Source organism: Clytia hemisphaerica, unplaced genomic scaffold (assembly GCF_902728285.1).
Source record: "Clytia hemisphaerica strain Z4C2 unplaced genomic scaffold, Clytia hemisphaerica genome assembly, whole genome shotgun sequence".
NCBI classification, from domain to species: Eukaryota; Metazoa; Cnidaria; class Hydrozoa; order Leptothecata; family Clytiidae; genus Clytia; species Clytia hemisphaerica.
The window spans coordinates 161,056-184,825 of record NW_027104598.1 but is presented as its reverse complement, the minus strand read 5'-3'; the positions used below and the strand labels follow the sequence as shown (position 1 = coordinate 184,825).

At 35.1% G+C, this 23,770-nt stretch overlaps 1 protein-coding gene across 1 annotated transcript; it reads right to left on the bottom strand.

Annotated features, from left to right (window-relative positions):
- Positions 1–1,147: 1,147 nt before the first annotated feature.
- On the bottom strand, positions 1,148–21,815 carry LOC136824097 (zinc finger protein 845-like). The gene is made up of 7 exons (XM_067080259.1): positions 21,746–21,815; positions 15,298–15,778; positions 14,225–14,367; positions 12,872–13,049; positions 10,598–10,687; positions 4,651–4,787; positions 1,148–3,708 (listed from the first exon to the last, which is right to left on the bottom strand). Exons 1-7 carry the CDS (start codon positions 21,758–21,760, stop codon positions 1,225–1,227), a joined length of 3,528 nt encoding a protein of 1,175 aa, XP_066936360.1. The 5' UTR covers positions 21,761–21,815; the 3' UTR covers positions 1,148–1,224.
- Positions 21,816–23,770: the final 1,955 nt, after the last annotated feature.

Genomic DNA, 23,770 nt, shown 5'->3' with positions numbered 1-23,770 from the left:
GAAAGAGGACCCTTCGGGTTACCTCCGACTGCGGTCGCAGACAAGTAGGCTGTTAGTCACGCAGCTGGCACACAACACGTCGTTTCTACGTCCTTCCAAAATCCACAACGTCCTTAAAACTATAATTGAACGTTGAAACAACGTTGTCTGCTAGCGGGTAAACCAAGTTCTACTAGAAAGTGTAAAACTAAATTGATAAAAGAGCAAGTATTTCGTTTTAGAATGAAATACGTCATTCAAGGAAAATTGAACCATGTTGATTTGAGTCGATTTTATCAGCTGAAAAATTAACTTTCTTATCAAAGCCTCTTTGCTTTTTTTTTATTTCTATTTTTATTTCATTTGTAGAAGAAATACCCCCTTGACTAAAGGTTCCTTATAAAAATTAACAACAACTCAAATATTGTAAGAATCTTTAAAAAATTGTATATCATATAAATAACTTCTTAAAAAACATGTAAAAAATACCAAAACAAGTCTTCTGAAACTTGGGCAATACACGGGTTGCAAAATTATAGCAGTGCAGTCAAAACATGTGATTACTCGAAAAAATTCACCCCAGCTGGCACACAACGTTGTTTCAACGTTTATCTAACGTTCACAACGTCCATATAACGTTATATTAACGTTGAAACAACGTTGTGTGCCAGCTGGGACGTGATTTTATTTCCATGTTACTTGGTATATAACTCATATTTAATTATTTTATTCGATTTAATGAATTCGAGCCAATCAGAAATAAATATCATGTAACAAGCACATCAAATTTTCGAGTAAAAGCGTGATTTGACTTCAAACTTTATTTTTGCAACCTGTGTATTGAGTCTGATTTTCATTGGTTTAAAAAAAGATGATTGAAATAATGTTTTGTCAGTTTTGAAAGAAAATCATATTTCATACTAGCCCGGGGGCCACTTATACCTTCTTGATAGACTGGATGGTGCTGATAATTACTTCACTGGGCTCAGCACCATCAAAACCATCGTTCAGTGAGAAGTGGAGCTGTAGTCTACCCTAAAACGTGACCATAAGGCTATAATTAATATATTGCAATCATTTTTTGAAAAAAAGATATAGTTAACCGATGGACTTGATGAACTACAATCCGATTTGCCCTTTAGAGTAAAAAAATATTATCAAAAATAATATCAAACTTAACCCCCGAGAATTGAACACTGCGGAGGGAACTTAGTAAAATATTACCACATACCAAAAAGAAATGATTCAAGTTTGATAGTGTGAAGTGGTGTGCTGTTGTTGGGTACAAAAATGATTGTGGAGAGATTCAATCTCATCGAAACTTAACCCACAGAAACTACATTTGTACATTTTCTCTCGACGGGCAATACAATTATGTAGTTCTAAATCAGTTGGATGATTAAAAGATGCTCCACATGGGTAACATTTATAAGGCTTTTGTTGACGGTACGAACAATCATGCATTTGTAGGTCGACAAGCTGGTTAAAAGTCAACCCGCACGCTCCACACCTGTGAGATCGTTCTCTGTAACTACAATGATGCGTTTGCAGCTCTGACGCTAGATTGAATGTCATTCCGCAGGCGCTACAATGATACGAAGGTGTATCACGTCGAAATTCGCAGGTATGGTTTCGAAACTCGGTCGGGTGGGTGAACGTCAATCCACAGCTGTTACAAGGTAATAGTAATCGGTCGCTATTAGCGAGATTCTGTGACTGAAGAGGCTCGTAAATACTTATTTGCGGTTTGTTGTGATCCAAGTATCGCGGTACTGGGTCTGTGGGAGATAAGACATTATTGAATCTATTAGCTTGCTGATGCGAAACATCAATAAATCTTTTGCCTGGTAGATTTGATGAAAGTTCACCGGAGATGCGTTGAGTACGGTAATTAAGTTGGTTAAACATACTGTTGGACAAAACTCTTTCCTGATGAGATTGCCGCAACTGGTTCAAAGAGATTGCGGCTGGTCTTTGCTGAGATGTGGATTGAGGTTCGTAAGTAGATCTATTAATGTCGAATATTGGATTACTGTTAGAAGGGTTCCTTTCAAGATAAGATTGTCTTTGTTGTGGTGCAGTAGATTGCTGTTCAAAAGATGTATTCAATGAGGGTCTTTCAATCTCAAAATTAGAATTAGAAGATGATCTATCGAAATGGGATTGCCGTAATTGGTTCAATGATATGACTTGTCTTTGTTGCTGATTGTCCGCTAGATTGTCCAGACGCTCGAAGGTCGCACTGGTGGGTCGTTCTAGTAATTGAGGGTCTGTTGGCTGCTCAAAGGAAACATTTGCTGATGAATCTGATCGCGAGACAGCTTGATCAAAAATTGGAGTATCAGCTCTTTGGCTCGTTGCAAATGTATTATGATGAGTATTTTCACTTGTTAAGGTTGTATAATTATTGTTGTTGGCTCTGGTGACGTCGAAATCTATACGGTTAGTATCTCCGTTATTGGGTGTAACAGTTCGGTTATAATGTTGGGTGTTCGTTATGGACGGTTCTGTATGGTTGACCATTGTTTCTTGACATGTTAGCTCGTTCGTGGCGCCCGATTGGGGTTGGATTGTTAGAGAATTCGTTTGGTAAGAAGTATTTATCTCTGGAGAGAGCACTTGAGTCATTGTAGGTGTAACAGAAACAGGTAGTATTGTATGACACGACGCAGTATTTTTATTGACATCACTTGTAGTTTGAGTAGGCTGGCATTGGTGTGTTTGCAAATCTAAAGGTTGATTAAAAGTCTGCGTACAGTTCTCGCACGAGTACGGTTTAGGGCCTGAACATGTGTGCGTCTTTAAAGCGGTCGAACGGTCAAACTTTTCACCACATACAGTACAGTTATATAATTTCTCGTCGTGCGTTTTTAAATGTCTTTTGAGGTCACCAGACTGTATGAAAGCTTTACCGCAAATATCACATTTGTATGGTTTCTCTCCTGTGTGGATACGATGATGACGTTGGGCGTTACCAAGACTACCAAAAGTTAGCCCACAAACATCGCACTTGTATGGTTTTTCACCCGTGTGTGTACGCACATGTCTTTGAAGGTCACTACTACGTAAAAAAGCTTTATCGCAGAACTCACACTGATGAGGCTTTTCATTCCCGTGTGTTTTTGCATGACGCTGAAGATTGCTTGAAACGCTGAATTCCAATCCACAGACTTCACATTTGAAAGGCTTTTCACCAGTATGGATACGACGATGTGAGTTCAGTGAACTCATTTGGTTAAACGCTTTATCACATATATCACATTTGAATGGTTTCAATCCCATGTGGATCCATTGATGTCGTTGAAGGTTATTAGAGGCGACAAATGTTTTACCACATTCCTCGCACTCGTAAGGTTTTTCACCTGTATGTGTTCTAACATGTCTTTGATAACTACTCGAGGCTGGAAATGCTTTACCACAATCCTCGTACTCACACTTAAACGGTTTCTCACCTGTGTGGCGACGGATGTGAATTTTCAAGCTGTTTGCACGTGTAAACCCTTTACCACATATCGTACACTTATGAGGAGTTTCACCTGAATGTTTACGTAAGTGTAGCTTGAGATGCGAAGAGAAGTAAAAACCTTTCCCACATTCCTGACAGTGATGCTTCTTTTCTGGGGGTGTAAATAAAGGATCTTTGATGACGTCATTCTCGTCAATTTCCGATTCGGAATCGTCCTCGGTTTTCGGGATTTTGTTATCTTTTTCCTCTTCATCTTCGAGAATCTATAAAAGAATATTCGTTTCCTTATTTGGTAGAAAAGATTTTCATAAAAAGAACCGTTTTACAGTAAAGTCTTAATAACGGAAAGGAAATCGTTTAAATTGGTCCTCCCAAGCACTACTGTATTCAAAACACAATATTCTTGTTTCGTTGAAGTATTTTTTTGAATAAAAAATTCAAAAGGTTCAACGTCCCCTACTACTTGACAAACTCCTTAAAATACATCGCTTGGCGCAAATTCCTGCTTTAAGAAATTAAAGTACATTTCAAAATAGCTGGCAGTAAATTTTCAATTGCGTATTACTTTTAGTAGATTTCGAATTTAATAGCAATTTTATACTTTTTGGAAAGGCAATCTGGAGTGGAATATTAGGCGTATAAAATTTTCTAAAATTTTCAAACACGAAGATGAAAAACGAAAAAGAAAAAAATCAGCTTTTTAATCTAGCGATGCTATAACCACCATTTTTGAACTTGAGAAACTTTGCCCATGTCAGCTGTGAAATCATTTTTCGAAAAAATAATATATTGGAGGTGTTTGTGCCTACATGATTCCCATTGTGACCCAATAAAGACAGGAAAGAAAATACCTTAAAACACCAGAATCGCACTGTTACCTACTCAAACAGAGTATGGTACTAACAAATCTTGTTCTTAAGGGACTTACTTGTATGTGTCAAGTTTTAAAGCCGTTCCAAAGCATTCAAGCCGCGGTGTTTACCAACCGTACATAAAAATAACATGATCGCTCCCAAACTGGCCGAGTACTTCGGTTATTTGGGCTTCTGATCTAGTCAAGTAGTCACAGATCAGTAAATAAAATTAAAATGGCTACTTTTTAACTTGACACACACACACACACACACACACACACTTCCTTTACCATGGGGCTTCCGATCTAGCAAGCAAGCAGTTGGAGATCATTAAATAATTTGCATTCTCACCTCTTCTGTGCTTCCTTCGTCACCAGAATTTTGTTTGTCATCATCTTTGGGAACTTTTTGACAATACTTGACGTGGGTTTCCACATCGAGTTTGTCGGTATACGATCGATCGCAGTACTTGCATTTAAAGTCCGTGTCTAGAACGTAGAATATGTATTTTTTCAACTTCACTCACGTCCAGTCTTTCACGACATTGAAGTAAGCCCCGCTTACAAAATGGCGGCGTGAACTCCGAAATGGCGTAGAATATGTAGAGAAAGAAATGAAAAAGACTTTATAACGAGTTTTCGAAGGGAATAAAATCAAAATATTATTTCTAGCAACATTTTTGATGATCTTTAGTTTGGGTTTTGGGTCCATTGTTCTCATGTGACCTGGACCGTCACCTGGGGCAATTAGCGACGCAAGAAGTGGCCTCGCAACGGTGTACAACGATGATAGATGAACAAGTCTCCAAATCCTCGTACACGTTTCTTTTTTTATAAGAACAAACTGTATAAGAACATAAGGCTTCGATGGCCAAAATGTTAAGAGCAAGTTAAGAACATTTTGAGGCTTTACCGACTCTAAAACAGCCAGTCTTCTTAAGAGAATGGACAAAAATGCTCAAAAAATGGTGAAAATAAGAACATGTTAAGAACATTTTTAGGCTTAAAGCTCAAAAAGTTAAGAACATCCTAAGGCTTCAAAAATTTTAGATGTTTTTATAAAAAAACATGTAGCTCAAATAATATTACGCATCTTTTAGGCTTTTGATATTTCAGCCATAGACGATCCTTTCGTCTACACAAGATCACTAAAAAGGGAATAGTTTAGGAGAGGCGTGATAAATTCGGGTGGAGTAAGCAGTGGCGGTGATGTTTACAGTGTAGACGATACCAATTTGGCGCAAAAGCAAAAAACTGAAAAAAGCCGTGGATTTGCCTTTGCGTATTATTGACGATTCGGTGCGGCCATTTTCAAAACATTCGAAAACGCACAGCATCAACTTTTACTTTTCTACACCTGGCTGAAGGATTTTTTTGCATGAAATTCTTTTCTTTATGGGTTTATTTTGTAGCTCAAATTTAGAATGTTAGTTTGCAATTTATTTGCAACAAGTATTTAGATTTTAAGAGCCATGCTTCATATGTTTAACATACTTTTTGACTTCAGAAACACAAAGACTAACAGGTTTGTTGTTAATATTTTTTACTTCCAACCTTCATTTTTCTTCTTTTTAACTACAGTAATTTAACTCAAAGACACCACACTTGCTGTACATTTAGTATCATTTTACACATTTCCCTTCTGATAAAAACAGCTTTTTACCTTCTTTTCAATACTCCCTATTTTTGTTGGACCTACCCCGGTGGAGGTCCTATAAATTAACCTCTGTTCGTCCGTTCGTTCGTTTGTTCGTTCGTTTGTTCGTTCGTTACCAACTTTTCTCGAGATTGGCTCATTATTTTTTTCTGCATGAAAGTAGGGTACCATCATAGGTAAAAGATGGCTCAAGCAGATTTTCGCAAAAAAATTTTGTTGTCTCAAAAAACGCATGTTTATCTATAAGAATCACTATTAATAAGCATACATCAATGTTCTTAGTCAAATTACTCAATTTTTTTTATGAGCTTGATGTCTTTTTTGCTCATGAGGGCTTAGTTTTGAAGAATATGTGTATTTAGACAGGAAATTTTGTTTGCTTGGCGTGTTTTTATGGAAAAACTGGCCAAATTTGATATTTTTTTATAAGCACATTATCAATTACTTAGGTATTAGCTTTTCTCGAGATGGGCTCTTGCATTGTTTATGATTTTTTGCACAAAGATGCATAACTATAAACCCTCGAATGTGACGGAGCCCGAATTTCGAAAAAAAATGTTTTTGAGCAAATTATTGGGCTAAAAACGGCTAAAAAACGGGTTTTTTGGACTTTGTAAAAAATTGCATCATTAATTTTTTGTATGAAAGTAGGGCACCATCATAGGTAAAAGATGGCTCAAGCAGATTTTTGCAAAAATGTTTGTTGGCTCAAAAAACGCATGTTTATCCATAAGAATCACTATTAATAAGCATACATCAATGTTCTTAGTCAAATTACTCAATTTCTTTTACGAGTTAGATGTTTTTTTTGCTCACGAGGACTTAATTTTAAAGAATATGTGTGTTTTGACATAAAATTTGGGTTGCTTGGCGTGATTTTATAGAAAAACTGGCCAAATTCGATATTTTTTATAAGGACATTATCAATAACTGAGGTATTAGCTTTTCTCGAGATTGGCTGTTTTATTCTTTATGATTTTTTGCACAAAGATGCATAACTATAAACCCTCGAATGTGACGGAGCTCGATTTTTGAGAAAAATTTTATGGGGTAAATTTCAGCTAAAAAACGGCCAAAAAAAGAGTTTTTTGGACTTTGGTAAATATTGGATCATTGATTTTTTGCATGAAATTAGGTAAAAGATGGCTCAAGCAGATTTTTGTAAAAAGAGGATTTTTCAGCTCAAAAAACGCATCTTTATCTATAAGAATCACTATTAATAAGCATAAATTAATGTTCTTAGCCAAATTGGTCAATTTTTTGACGAGATGGATGTTTTTTTGCTCACGAAGTCTTGAATATGAAAGATATTTCAAGAGCATGAAATTTTAGTTTCTAAATGTTTTTTTTATAAGAAACAAATGACTAATTTTAATAGATCGTCACTGTTTGTGTTCTGAATGATTGTTTAATGGTCACGTCAAGTAGATATCAATTATAAATATGTGTTAAATGCATAACCAGGTAGGTCCATAAAAGTATCACTTGTTTTGTTAGAAATTCTACAAGTTACGAATTTTTAACTTTTATATTTTTTATATTTGACATGTTCAGTAGTATAGAAGTATAATTATAGCCACAGGAAATCATTTTGAAGTTTTTAATTTTTGTTTGTCTGGAAGATGGTATCAATTTGAAGGTAGACTGTGCTTCTGGCAGAGAAGAGTTTTATTCTGATACAAAAAATCATTACAGGATAGTTTGACAATTGAAGACAATTTGTTTACAATATTTTCCACCATACATATTCTATATTTAAAGATGATTATATTCTGGCCTTAGGTAGAAGTTGTAGACGTTCATGGTACAGCAAGATGCTGTTATTGCTACCATACAATGCTACTTGAAAGTCTTATCCAAATCCTAGCTGGAAAAAATGATTATTTAAAAAAAGATAAAATATTTTATTTTCTCAGACATATCATACTACATATTCTACAAATGGCCTTTCAATTGCTTTCAATCGGCTGATTGGAGTAAAAACTGAGCTTTTTCAGGGTTTCGAGAAATTAAACCAAAAAATGCCAGAACAAATTCTCACCCTAATTAAAATCCCTGAAATAATCTCTAAATTAAAATTTTTTTTTTCCTGATTTCCTATATAAATTTTAAAAAATAAGAAGGATAAAATTTTAGTTTTAGTTCTGTTTTGCTAACTTCTTTATATAAACATTATACTGTCTGCTATTGCGAAACCATATTTTACATTAACTTATGTAGCATTAAAATTACCATAAATCCTAGAGCACTCTTCAGATTGACTTCAGATCTGGTGTGTAAACTCTCTGTACAGACTGGAAGAAATTTGCAAATAAAAAATGCCCAAAAGATACCCCAATCAAAATCTTGTTTTTTCAGCAAAGGGCGACAACAGTCAGACAGTTTCTTTTTTCAAACAGCCAAATTTCTTATTAAAAAATTGCTAAAATTGGCATAATTCTGGAATTTTTTTACATGATATAAACATTCCTTTGCCACACAATTCACCAAATTTTGTTTGAGATATTCATTCAATCTGAAGTTATTTATAAAAAAATATAAGTCAAAAAATTATATATATGAAACATTTTAATTCCCGCAACCCAAGATTATGCTAAAAAATTTTGTCGCTGAATGTCTTGACCTTTAGTAGAATAATAAAGGAATAACAATTGCTTGAGAATGTGTAAGTACAATTTTTACATTTTACCCTAACCACAACAAGTAGAAAACAACAAATTAGTCACTTATATAGAAAAATTTCTCAAAAATTAAATAAATAGGTTCAATGTACGGGTACATGGTGACCACAGAATTATTTTTTTCAAATTCCAGGACTTTCAAGGACTTTCAAGGACAAATTTCGACTTTTTCCAGGACTTTAGATCATCCAATTCCAGGATATTTCAGGACAAAATAGCATTAAACAGAAAAAATCAAGGATTTTCCAGGATAAAAAAATAAAATATTACTATCTCAGCAAGGAAAATATCAAATGATTTGTCAAGATTTTTCCAATTTTAGAATGCGAAACGAAAAAGTCGATTGAAAAAAATATATATTCAAAGAATTTAGAATATCCAGGACATTCCAGGACATTTTAAAAAATTACAAGAAATCCCAGGAGTTTCAAGGACTTTCCAGGAGAAAACATTAATTCCAGGATATTCCAGGAATTTCCAGGAGCGTGGCCACCATGGGGTAGCAACATGAGTATTCACAACTTGCATTTGGCAGTACCATTTTTGATTGTTTTAACTGGTTTTATTCTTCATTTTAACGTACAGAACAATTTTCCAACTACGTTCTACTGGTTCAATTTCACAAATTTCACAAATTACATAAAATAACACGAAATAATTTTATAAAAAGGTATATAAGCAGTAGGGAAACTTATTACCAAAACCTTTTTGGTGATTTCAAAAAACATTTTTGGTTAACTCTTGATATGCACCATTGTCTTCCACAGCTGATTGGTTGAAAGTGACGTATTGACTTATTTTACGTCACTTACAACGAATCACCTATTGGGTACGTGATGTAATGTCAGAAGACCTTGGAATGGCACATATCATGAATTTGCAGTGAATAGGTGCAATTCATGAAAAATTTCAACCTTTCACACTGTGAATTTGCCAAAAAATTATGATGACTTTTAAACGTTTTGTTTTTCATGTACTCTTACATCTGGAATTAACTGAATATAAACTACGTTCTGGTTCAATTAATTGCCCCTACCTAACCTAAGAACACCCTCTTTTTACTTTTCGAGAAAAATCTCAAAGAAGCCTGTCCATGTCCATTGAAGTGGCAATCTGAACACCCAATAAAAAGGAAGAATTAGAATTTGTAACACCATTTCTAAAAGGTTCTATTCCTAGAAACTTGGGGAAATAAAATACTAGATTAGAAACAAACATGAAAAAATATACATGAAGGAAAGTATTTTCAATCAAAAATCAAAAAGTAGTTTGAGGGAAAGTAGTTGAGAATAGAGTGAGAATATGTGAAAATTATATGCTCGTGCTCATAAACCACATAAAAGCACAAGCTGAAAATTTTAAGGAATGGAAAGAATGGAAAACATACCTGATTAAAATGGAATCTTGAGGGGAAAGTCAGTCAGGTTGTTGTTCATATTCAAAAAGATTTTTCCAAAAGCAAATCTTGAGGAATCTAATCCCTACTGACACACTAAAGACTTATATACTGTACACAAAAATTTATGCATAAAAAAGACTAATAAAAGTAGAAATAATTCTTCTCCACCATGAAAATAAATCTCATAAAAACAATCTGAGTGAAATTTCATCAGCCATCTTTCTCAAACGTTTAGCTGTTTGTACTGTTTGCACTCAGTTCGAACAAAAAACGCAAACGGAAAATCTCGAAAACCCGCTGACCTCTCTCAGAGGTCAGTCAGGCAAGGATTTTTATATTGAGGTGCGCCAAATTGGTATCGTCCGTTTTGTTCCAAAACTCTCCCGCCACTTTTTTCCCGTAAACCGCCCTGACGCCCTAACTCTTTCTCGATTTACTTTAAACGGACGATAGCATCGTCTATTTCAGCCATTGAAAAGAAAATGAATGACCTCAATTCAAAGAAAATTTGATTTCGAAAAAACAAAAATTCCGATTATGATGAATTTGGTGCGTTATATACCTTGAAATTTCTGTTTCTCCCTATTAGTAGCAGTGATTTCATTGGATGTTTCTATAGCAACCCCTCCATACCAAACCAACAGCTCTTCACCTGAAAGAGAAAAGGAAAGAAATTATGACATCTACGAAACTTTCAAACGCATCGTATTCAATGGGATAAAAATTTTAAAAAGTTAATGTCAACGCAAAAGAACTTTCCTATACATATACACTAGTTCTTACTACTGCTGTTATTGGAATTTTCCAGAAAAAGCTTTTAACCCCACTGTTGAGGATATTGATTTTTCGAAGTATCGAACCCCCCCCTGGATATCGTCTCTTATAAAAATGCTTACCCCTGGATATCGTATCTTTTACTTGAAAAGACACTTCACCCCCTGGATATGCACTCCCTTGTAGATATTTAACCCCCTGGGTATCCACTTTTGAACCAAAAATTGTTAACCCCCTGGATATCCGGTATCCTCAACAGGGGGGGGCACGGACTAAAAAGCCTATTGGACACTTCATGTTTCATGCTCCCATAAGTTTGTCCTTATCCATAAATTCCCCAATCCTCAGTTAGAGGTAATTTCGATGAGAATTTATAAAGCTTCGATTTAAAGTCGTCTTGGAAGTTAACCTTGTAGATAACCTTTGATTGAAAATAATGACTTCTGAACATAATGTAGCAATTACAAAGTTTAAGTATAACATAAATACACCTCTGTCTCAGGGCCCCGGTGGAACCTTTTTTCCTCAGTGGGGATAAAAATTCCTTTTGAAATCCTAATGGGGATAGAAATTCTTTTGTTCCACGGTTAAAAGATCGAGTGAGGATGTTTTTGGAGTGCAATTTTTCAACATTGAATTTCGTGTGGGAATAAAATGAGTGTGATTATTTACGGGGTTCTCGTGGGTCCCGTGGGTCCCGTGCCCTCGTGGGTTCGTGCCCCCGTGGGTCCAAAAAAAAAAACCCGTGGGTCCGAAAAAAAAAACCCGTGGGTCCAAAAAAAAAAACCCGTGGGTCCGAAAAAAAAACCCGTGGGTCCAAAAAAAAAAACCCGTGGGTCCGAAAAAAAACCGTGGGGTCCAAAAAAAAAAAGTGGGTCCAAAAAAAAAAACCCGTGGGTCCAAAAAAAATCCCGTGGGTCCAAAAAAGAAATCCCGTGGGTCCAAAAAAAAAACCCGAAAAAAAAATCCAATTTCGTAGATTTCATTGGTTGGGTTTGGTTCCGGAAAAATAAATGTCTCGAAACATTCTATTAATTGTTTGCTCGTGTGTTTTAAACTGCGGAACGGTTTTAGTTATTGTCTGCGGGAGACTGAGTGTTCGAAAAGTCTTTTTCTCGAGTCCAAGGTAGGACAAAACAGTCGAATATCAACTCTTTCAATACCGACAGAAAAGAGAAAGTTTATGGATTCTAGCAATTGACAAATGAGAAAGTTTGTTGCAGCCAGGGCGATTTCTCACTGTTGAAAAGACTTGCTTCAATTTTGCTTTAATCGAAAGTAAACTTCATTAACTTTAAAGAGACCCCTAATCAGACCCAAATCAGGCGATCACGTTAAATTTCAAGTTCAATCACTCATCACGAAAAATGACCAAATCGAAGTTCATCACGCAATTATCCGCAATACATACAGAGCAAAAAAGACTTTCGAACACTCAGTCTCCCGCAGACAATATCTAAAACCGACCCGCAGTTAAAACACACAAGCAAACTATAGAATGTTTCGAGACATTTATTTTTCCGGAGCGGAACCAAACCAACCAATGAAATCCACGAAGTTGGACTTTTTTTTCGGGTTTTTTTTCGGACCCACCCACGGGATTTCTTTTTTGGACCCACGGGATTTTTTTTGCACCCACGGGTTTTTTTTTTGGACCCACGGGTTCTTTTTTTTGGACCCACGGGTTTTTTTTTCGGACCCACGGGTTTTTTTTTTTGACCCACGGGTTTTTTTTTCGGACCCACGGGTTTTTTTTTTTGGACCCACGGGGGCACGAACCCACGAGGGCACGGGACCCACGGGACCCACGAGGGCACGGGACCCACGGAAATAATCACACTCGAATAAAATCAATTTTAAAGTCAATTTTCCAATGGGGTCGAAATTTCAGGGTATTTTTCCACCGGGTACAAAATTTTCGCTAACTTTTCCAGTGAGGCTGGGCTCCCAGCAGGTCTGACACAGGGGTGTATTACTTATGGACATACTGCAGCAGTTACAAAGTTTTAGAAACATAATAGATAGAAATCCTTTTATACAGCAAAAAATAGGAGATCCGAACCTCTTTTAACATTTTTACAGACACTGTAATAAATCTGCTTATCATGTTTGAATGCGACAAGATTTTGATCTGTTCCGTTCACTGAACCATTGACGTAAATAAACCAGCAGCTTGACCCTTTCTTGAAGCCATTTGATTGGATGTTAGTGTTTTGGTTAACTCTACCTTCTTTGAGTGCCTAAGTTGGAAATAGAAAAAACTCATGATATGCAACACTGGAGAGCCTTCTGAGAACTTTTAAAACTTTCCACCCAATACGTCACCTAAACAATAGAAAAATTGACGTATTGGGTGGAATAAAAACATAAAAGTTGCATTATTTTGTGAAGTCATTGCAGTGGTGCATATCATGAATTGAATTGATTCTCAGGCAAATAGCTAACATAAGATTAGAAGAATTAGAGGTTCTAGAATAGTGGGAAGTTACTTGGGTGTAAAACTGGGTAACTTGCGACTGTGGGTTCAGCCAGGTGTTATACTACAATGGTACTTTATACTCTCTTTATCTTACTGTGTTTCTTAAAAGGAATATCCGCATGCTTTTCCTTAAAAAGTACAAATGCAATCATGACGTTGCAAAGCCCAAGAATGTCGAATAGCCAGGTGATGTGATGTGATGTTGGTACATTCACGCACAGGCATTATCGATAAAGATAAAAAAACTACAGGTTACCCTGTCGCAAAGATTTTTAAAGGTATTTAACGCTTATAGGCATATCAAGGCTCAAATTTTGAAACAACTTAAGCAATGCCTAAGCATATACTGAGGCTTACTAAAATTAACTAATGCTTGTAGAAAAATTCTGTCTGTAAAGGGAGCAACCAATCCAGGCAGAAAAATGTTTCCCTATTCTACCTTTAGGTTGAAAGATAGAAGGTTGAATGCAATTGGAAAACTTTCTTCTGCTTAGCTAATTGCCCCTTGAATTATTCACTTATTTGTCAACAAGTAAAAAAATACATGTAATGTATGTAATGTAATGTAATGTAATGTAATATATTTTTTTACTTGTTGACAAATAAATGTATGATATTACTTGTTTTCTGGTATAGAGCACTTTGTACAACAGAGATTACATTTATCATTTTAATTGCTCTGTGATAGATCTTTTCATAAATTACGTTACGAACATCAGTTGCCTCGTTTTGAAATTATTGCCATGGTGATCAACTCCCAGCAGATTTTATTAAAACTACTTCCTATTCATAAAAAATCATTTAATGTCTTAAGAGAAATCACCATGGTATTTTTTTTGAATACAAGGCAAATGAAAAGGTCTATTAAGGAAGAATTATGTTTGATTTTCAATAAAATGAGTTATAATCAAACATCAAGGATGTAGTAATAATTACCTCTGCTACCTTTCGCTCTTCGTATGGCCCAAACTTGGAGCCGGATTTCAAAGGAGAAGTTGCAAAAACACCAAACTCTGTTTTAAACCTTAATGAACGTTTGATTTCAAGGCCGATTGGTATGTTAATGGTTTGAACTGTACCTAAAAATAATGGAAGAAATATGTGACAAACTAAGAAAAATAGAGAAGGCGAAAGGAATGTTTTTTAGATAGAAAATTTGCAGAAAATTTTACCTTGAAATTGTTTGTGTACTTTTAGAATATTCTTCCCTGAAATTAGTTTTCAAGCTATTCTTACTGTTTAAAAACAGTTAAACAACTAAGCAATTTGTATATGTAATCACATGATAACGAGTGCAATTCGAATATAATTGCACGAGTGATTTTTTTGTTATTAATTCGAAAATTCGAAACAAAAAAATCACGAGTGCAATTTTCGAATTGTACGAGTTATTATGTGATTACGAACTAATCGCACAATGGCTTTCACTGCTTTTTCCCAGTTAGGAAAGTAAATTACAGAAATTATGACTGAGATTTTTATATTTTTCTCTTCTCTATGTGTCTTTCTTTTATTGTTGTTTATTGATTTTCTTTCTCACAAAATAAATTTTGAATGCAACTAAAACGTTCGATGCAAAAAAATGTAAGAAAAAACATTAAAATCAATTTTGTAAACATTGGCGCGGTATTGAAGAGTGTGATTAACGATTAATTGCTCTCTACAGAATGCAATTAACGATTAATTGCTCTCTTTGAGGGCGTGCCAAATAAGAAAAAATAACCCATCGTGCGATTAAACATATAATCTCATGCTTCCGAAGAGATACAAAATCTAGCAGTGCTAGACAATTCCATTAGTATTGTATAGTTTAGTGTTGTGCTGTTACATCGTGTCACATCATGGATATTTCCTATTATTTATTTTTATTTGAAATTTAAGGAAATTATTAAACTTATGGGTATTTCGTTTTAAACTGATGAGCTATATCAATTCAAGAAATAACAAAAACATGAGATAAAGCTGGATAAAGGGAAGTGCTGAGTATATATCACCCTTTGGCTACTTACACTGTTGAGTTTCGATGATGCCTTGGTGGTTGGCACTTTTGTGAGGAATCGACTTTCTTTTCCTGCTCTTTGTTTTTATCTCTTCAATGGCTGCAGTCATTGCATTATTGATTTTCTTTGTATCAAGCTGTTGTTTAGACGGTTTCATCACTGTGTCAGCATTTTCAACTCTTTCAGACTGTGTTTGAAGATTTTTGTCTTTTGGTGCATTTGTGTTGGGATTAGCTTCATGTGTGTTAGTATGCTGATATATTGTTGATTGCTGAAAACCAGTGTCATTTATTTCCACTGTATCAGAATCTTTTGTTATCATTGTTGTTTTTTCTGCATTGGTTATTGTTTCTGTATGAATTTGATCTGTTTCCTCTGAATGAAGATCAGAAATACAAGTTTTCTCTGTCCCTGGATTCTGTTTGGCTATTTCTTTAGTATCCTTCGTATGGTTGAGTTGGAGTATAGAAGCTGAAGTATCTTTCTCCACCTATGAAAGAAAATTCATAAATTGAAAAAAATACCTCTAAATTCAAGTCTGTTCCAAATTCCAAAAAAAGCCAGTGTGAAAGTTTTGATAAATACTTTGCTAATGAAGAAAAATTGTCTGATTTTTATGATTCTATCAAGGAACATTTCAAAATTATTTCAGGATTTTTACTCGAATTTTACCAAAAGCTCTAGGATAGGAAAGAGAGGTCAGGTCAAGAAACGTCAAATATGCGATTTAAAATACAAATGAAATGAAACAATCGTGAGAATATTGATCGTTCCAACATACTCCTTGAAAACTCCAGAACGTCCCAGAACCTTTTTGAATATTATGATTTTATCATCAACATGAAAAATATGAACAATCTGATCGGCTAAAACGCGTACATAGTGTCCTATTAGGTTGGTTCCCCTCCCTTGAAAATTGAAAAAAAATCCATTTGCCCCCCCCTTTTAGTTCCCCTCCCTAAGGCTCTTAAAATAATCTCCCCCCCTGTTATCTCGTTCCTATATACAAAGAAAAAATGTAAATTGTCACCACCTCGAATATAAAACACTATTACATGTTTTTAGCTTGAAGTTGAACAGGATATATTTTATGTTTGACACCAGAGAACAGAAAATTTTTTTCCTCAGATTTTTGCTCCCCGCCCTTGACTTTTTAGAGCAATTTTTCTCCCCCTCCTTTTGATTGCCCCCATAGAATTTCGAAAACGATTTTGCCCACCCTTTTCCCATTTTCTGAAAAAAAGCCCCCCCCCCTTTTAAAAGGGGGGGGAGGACACTATGGCGTACATAAATACTGTATTTCATATTGTGCTGTACAAATACAGGACCTCGTTCAGAGTTTTCTATATTTTCTATATGACGAAAAATCTGAACTCAAAAAAAATATATTCCATATTGTACTCTGTACCGTGTGATAACTATTATTAAATTTACAATTTTTTTTAAACCAACGTTAATATTTTGACAAGTTTAATGTTTCTTTCTTTCCAAATCTAAAAACATCTTTAATCAAATATTTTGGGTGGAAAGCGCTAAGGGACACTGTCAAATCAAATGTACAAGAAATGGCTGTTTTTGCATCATTTTTAGCCATGGTTACATTTTGAGCTGTAACTTATGAAAAGATGTCTCTTGACTTATTATTGTTTGTTGGTAAGATAAAAGATCCAGAATTTAGATTGTGAAGGTCCTGTTGATTAGCTTATCATGGGTGTGTTAGTGAGATTGATTAGTTTGAAGCGCGGTTCTAAGGCAAAGAACTAAAAGTTGTCTTGTGGTTATTACCCTTGACTACCTTGCTCCTGCAGGCTGAAATTTTACAGAATTGTCCAGCAAGGCGAGTGATATGATATTCCTAAGAAACAGATTTAAAAGGGTCCTAAAATGACAATAAATTGTCCTGTAACACAAAAAGTATGGACAGCATAATGCCTATTATTGGACCAAGTAAAAGAATTTGAAAATTTCTGACTTCACACTCTGAAAAGAAAAGAGGCCAGAGTAAAATTTGCATGTGGTTTAGTTTTTATAAATGGTCCAAATTATTGACAGGATATTAGGACAATTTCATGCCTATTCCTGGACCATAAAGCCAACCAAAGCAGACCCATTATCATCTACCAACTGGACTGGCATCTCTAGAGTGGTTCTAAACCTTTTTTCGGGTTTAGTCACGTATATGGTCTAATCTAAGGACAACTTTTTTGGAAGGACAACAAGTTGGACATAACATGGCCATTTTCCTGATTTCGAAATTTTTTTCCAACCTTTATATAGGTTATTTCTCGTAATATTTCCCATGACATATAAAATTTTCAGTTTGATCTGATATTCCAGAAAAAAAGGTATACCCAAAAAACTGTTTTGGGCCCATTTTAAGGGTGGTGCACTTTTTAAACATTTAACTTGACAGTGTCTGAACAGAAAGTTAATGGGTATATAGTGACCCCCGTTACAGCTCAGCGCTATGGAAAAACACTCTTGCTCCAAACTTCCAGCACGGATTTTTTTGTCTAACACTTTCGATTTTAGTGCCGTGTGGAGATGTTACAAGATGGCGAGAGATTTTTGTACCGAGATCTTCAAAAAATGGAGCTTCAAAATGGAATATCTGAAAAACTACTGAAGGTTGAGAGACAAGTGAACCCTCATTTTTTTCTGACGATATTTATAAGAGCTTTTCATTAAACTTGGTTTGACATTTTGCAAATGAGTTTGAAATTTTAATTGACTTCCCTAACAGAGGCTCCTCAACAATGGAAAATACCCCTCAACAAATTTTTAATAGTAAAAGCAGCCATGAATCTAAATATTTACTGTTTCCTTGGAAAAATTCACTGTTGCTTTGTTTCTTAATGACCAATTGATTGGTATATATACTTTTTTTTTTTTTTCTTTTTTTTTGGATCATGTTTGTGTGATATCACAGTATAGCCCTAACTCTTCATATAAAATTTACTGGAAACGCGTATTTGCACATATTTGTACCCAATGATACAGACAAGCATATAGCTAGCATAATCTTAAGTCCCATAATAGCGGGACAAAAATCAGTTTTACATTGGCTAGTTCAAAACGCAGGTCCAAGTTTCAGGTTTCAGGTTTCAGGTTACAGGTTCAGGTTTCAGGTCACAGGTTAAATCTTTTTGATAGAAATTTCAAAAATAAATTATCCCAGCGTGTAGAGTGGAGCTTTGCGGTTTCGACAATATATAAATTATTCTATAATAATAATCATACAAAGTAAAATCTCTTTTTATTTTGAAACGCGTTCAATTTACTGACTTTTAAATATTCATTTTACAGACCGGCAGGTACAAAATGCATAAAACATAATGCATATTATATAATGCATAATAGTATTGTTCATATTATTCCTTTCTCTAATAGAGAAGGGTGTCGGAATTAGAGGAGGGGTGTCGACATTAGACTAAGTTGCGGTAAGGCTCGCAGGACTTAGGCCCCTTTTGAATTAAGGTAGCGATGCAAAAAGGACCTGTTTGATTGATTAGAGGTAATTCTAAATAAAAAAGACTTCCTGAGAAAAAATAAAATTGTCATGCTCGTAAAACAAAAAGACGGTGTCAATAGAAAAGACCTTTTTTCAAAGAGGCCACCTTGTTGAATAATTATGTAGTCCAGCAGAAAAACAATGATAAAACCATGCATAATTATTACAAGATGCATGATACAGTAATTATGCATGACTCTATAATTGTTTTTATGGCTAGACTACATTATTATTCAACAGGATGTCCTCTTTAAAAAAAGAATCTTACTCACGGCAGACATCCTCATATCCCCCTTCTGTTTTACCAATTCCTATCTCTCTATCTCCTTTTCTATTTTCTGACCTTCCAGGTCCTTCTGAGACTTGTTTTCTGATTTCTATTAACTTTTCTATGAATTTGATACTTCAAACTTTCTCCAAATATTGACCCGAGAGGGCACAAGTGTTACGCGTAAGCCAAATCGCGTATTACGAACAACCTCTAAATCGCCGAGTACAGGAGAAAAAAAATCGAAATTCAAAATGGCGGCCAAGCCCACGATGATAACTATCAAAAATCTTCGTTTTTCATTCAGCTATTGCAGCTCAAAAAATCAATGAAATAATTTGAAATAAAAAGTAAACAAACCTTGAACCTTTCATGAATCCAAATAAATAAAAGTATTCATCTAAAGTGAAGATTACATTTCACAATAAAACGATTTCCAAACAAACCTAAAGTCAGTGTCTGCCAACTAAAAACTTCTCTGCGGGGTGACTGACAAGGAGTTACGACTTCAGACTTTAGATTCCAATTCTTGTATAGGCTGCAACTACACTGCCAAATGATCTGTATTACAAAGACTTCCAATTGGGTCCACAAGTTAAGAAAATGAGATTATAAATCTTATAGCACGGGGTTCTGTTTTTAAAAACAAACTTCAAAATAAAATTGTTAATGAGCTTGTTACTTAAAAGATCACTTACTTACATAATTTATGAATGATATAACACCCCCCTTTCTTAAATAAATGGCCCTCTTAAAGTCTTTTAATGTTTGCTGCAAGAAGGAAGAAAAATTTAATTTGACCCCCGGTTTTTTCTCTCGTTTTCTAGCCATTTCCCGCGTGTTAGTGTAGACACAACTTTAATCCGGGGAAATGAAGCGTTTTCATTGGTCTAAAATCACGGATGGTCACGTGACCAGAATTTTTCCAGGGAAATGCCGTGGCCGCAATGTTTTGCTTTAGTGAGATTGACCATATTTTTGTTGTTTAGATTTGAGTGGGCGAAATTTCTGTACAAACCAAAATATGGCTTCGTTGGAATACCGGTTGAAACACTTGTGAAGGATTCGAACCCACCAAATGAAAGAATCTCTGATCAGAAACCCAGCGCGCTATCCGTTGAGCCACACTCGCACAGCAGAATACAAAATTTGTAAATACTTATAGAATGACAAAAAAGACGGGGGTAATGCTTGTTTTTTATTTGACGCTTATCAAAATCTTCAATTTTAGGTCAAACTTTGACAAGCAATTGTTCTTTGTGTAGTTGAGCTATAAAATTAATTCTTTTTGAGTACACTTTTTTTTTTTATAAGAACAATTTTATAAGAACACTGAGGCTCAAAAATGCTAAAAAATAAGAACAATTTAAGAACAATCCTGAGCCTGGAGTTGTTGCTGAGTTTTAGGTAAAATAAGGGCCAAATTAATGAAATTAGGGTTCAAACCCAAAAATACCCCCAAATTTGCCCTAAAAATAAGAACAGGATAAGAACAATTTGAGGCTCGAAGTGCCTCAACAAAAATTTACTGGTTCTTATAAAAAAAAAGTGTAATTTAGAACTTTCTTTTAGCTTTCCAACCATATATAATATGTAGGTGTGTAATATTCAACACTTTTGTCTAAAAATTTGTTTCAACTAAGGCCATTTTTAGAAAAATTAGATCTGCGGGACACAAAAAATTTCACAACTCATCTTTGATTTCAAATCGCTGCGGAGGAAAAAATGTTCAGACAGTGAAACTTTCCATATTTATCAGAAAATACCTGAGAAATCCAATGGTGCTACTCTCTGAAATTAATTCTTTCATTAAAGTTATCATCTTTTACTTTTCATACTTTTACAAGCATTTTCAGCCTGAAAATGAGGACTAGAATTATAGAGAGTGATACCACTGAAAAATTTGACCCTTTTTTAGCCTAAAACAGTTATTTATATGCCATCGGGTAATTTTTCCTCCGCAGCGCTTTGATTACAAAGATAGGTAGGTTCAGCAATTTTAACTTCCGCTTTATAACGTTTTTGTTGTTTTTTTGCAATGCAATGTCTTCTTTTTCAAAAAAATGTCTTTTCATTTCTTCCTTGAAGTGTTAGCAAGCCATTACAAAAAGAATTTGATCAAAGTCTGCAGTCAAAATGAAGATATCTGGAATATCTTGACTCAATACAAAAGCTTGAATGTTCAATTTTCGCAGCATATTTCGGTGCTTTTTTATATGCCATTTCTGGGCTAAAATTGTCAACCTCAAATGTCTAAAAAGGTGCTACTTTATAGCAGAACCAAAATCTCAATATCTCCGGAACTGCTTATCATTTAAGAGGTGTGTATGACCCCTCATTTTTTTTCTTTTTTGAAGCTCTACAAGATTAACTAGGTTTGATTGCCACCAGAATAGTTTCAATTTGACCCTGGAATGGAGCTAAATATGGGTAAAAGTACCCCTTTTTTAACCTGACTGAAATTCGAGCCGTTACTAGCAACCCTGCGGAGCCCAAGGCCCCGAGTATGCACCTGGCACAGTGACAAGCCGTTACTAGCAACCCTGACCCTACCTAACTGATAATAACAGAACCCCCGTCTAATCGGATTTTGAAAATGTGGGTCAAAAAGTAGGATGAGGATGCCTGCCGTGAGTAATATTCTTGAAAAAAGGTCTAATAAAAAAGGAGTGTCTTACCATTGTAGCATCCATTCGTAAAATTCTTGCAATAAATCATTGGAAAGTATGCACTCAGTTGATAGATGAAGGTATACAATAAAGCAGTTGACTGATGGGCAGACTATAAAGTTTAACACTGACTGACTGAACAAGGCTCTTGGGCCGACTCTGCCTTTCGGTTTCGAACCATTCGGATTTGAATCCAGTTGTGATTTCCCCGAAAAATATACCGTTTCGGTTTTAAAATATATTTCGCGGGCTATTTTTTGGCGCGAAAATTTTTCACTCCCCTTGCGACTCTGGGGTTCCCTAATTTGACCAAAAGACCACTAAAGAAGGAAGTTTTGTATTTTCACGGGCAAGTTCATCAATATTTGATAAAAAGTGGAATTCCCAACACTACAATTGACCTGAAACCACAGATCTGTAAAGCCCGAAGGGCTAGATTTGCGGCTTTTATCGAAAAGTGAAGCCTAGGTTTGGAAGGATTTCCTACCAAAGTCACGTGACTAAAATATGCAATTTCACCGGTTTGAGAGATGTGAAATAGCGTTTATCGCCTACTTTTTTTGATCTCGCACTCCGAAAACAATTAAAATGCTAGATCCTATCCATCGGCACAAAATTTAAAAAGTCAAATTTTTGCTTCACTTTTTTTTGCTGGAGAAAGCTTAAAGTTGCCTATCTTGCCCTGCCCTTCGGGCTTTACAGATAACTGTGCCCGAAACACCTAGACCATGTTCACACGTTACTGTTCCGTTTCGCTCCGGTATGATTTTCGTTACGGATCGAGTGTCTTTCGGAGCAAGAAAACATAGCAGTTCCGTTCCAATGAAAAAATGGAGCGAAACCGCTTCGATCTGTTTTGCTTTGTAACGTCTTCTTTTTTGATTGTTTATTTGTTTCGGAACGGAACCGTAACGTCTGAACATATAGTCCTAGCCTCATACATACCTGGTAGTGGTAGTCCTTACCACGTTCTACTCTAAATGATACAACAAAATACCAGGAATATGACCTTCATGTATTTATTATATAGAATTGCAAATAGTCGAACGTGCGCACCGCACTGGGCTCAACTTCAGATTTTCCCGTTATTAGAAGGCCCAATTGTAACATTTCAAATATTTAGTATAAGTATTAGTATTAGTATTATCAAAGACTTATAACCAAAACAAGACGTCTAAGCGCATAATTATGCAAAATTATCTCATTGTTCGAACAATAAAAATAAATTTCCTTTGATCCGCACGTTAGTTGCCGACAAGATTTAAAAAAATGGCCGCCAAAACTCGAAGGCCACCAAATTTGGAACTACTTGTCCATGTAATTTTGCTAATTATGGTCTAATTATCATGAAATATGTCAACAAATTGGATTGGTTTGATTTTAGAATAATTATTCTTTGCATTTCTGCTCTTTGAACCTTGAACTTTGGCCAGAAGGAAGGAATTTCGCAAAAACAAGATGGCTGACTGGTTTCGGTGTATTTGCTATAAAGAAGACCAAAGAATGGCTTTGAAATACTATGTTAGAGAATTTTTTGATGATTAAAAATAATTTTCTTGCATTGTAATATGACCAAACTTTAAGTCCATACCATTCTTTTTTGTGGCCTGGCTCTTTCATGGGCCTGGCTCAATGTTTTTGTGCTATTTTTTGTGAACTGTCCAGACTGTGTTTTGTTGGAAATTAAGGTTTTCAGTTAGTTTACCTGGCTTTATGTTTGTTCAGATGAAAAGTATTCGGTTTAATATCACTCATTTGATTTCGATATAACTTTTTTCAATTTATTTAGGTGTAAAATATATATAATATAAAAAAACATCAAAATATTCAACCATAAATTCTGTATATATATCCTGCTCCTTGAGAAAGCATTTCAAAAACAGATGGGCGACTTCAAATCAAGGATATCTTCAACAGACAAGATGTATTGTGATTAGAATTGAACATCTAACACCCAACGCTGAAATATATTTTGTCGCAATGATGTTTTTTGAATCATAACTTTAATTTTCTGGCTATTTTATTATAACACCG

Coding starts and splice junctions, on each gene's coding strand:
- LOC136824097 (XM_067080259.1), bottom strand. Junction 13,050..14,224: donor AAGAGCGAAAGGTAGCAGAG/GTAATTATTACT, acceptor TTTCCAACTTAG/GCACTCAAAGAAGGTAGAGT. Junction 10,688..12,871: donor CTGTAAAAATGTTAAAAGAG/GTTCGGATCTCC, acceptor TTTCTCTTTCAG/GTGAAGAGCTGTTGGTTTGG.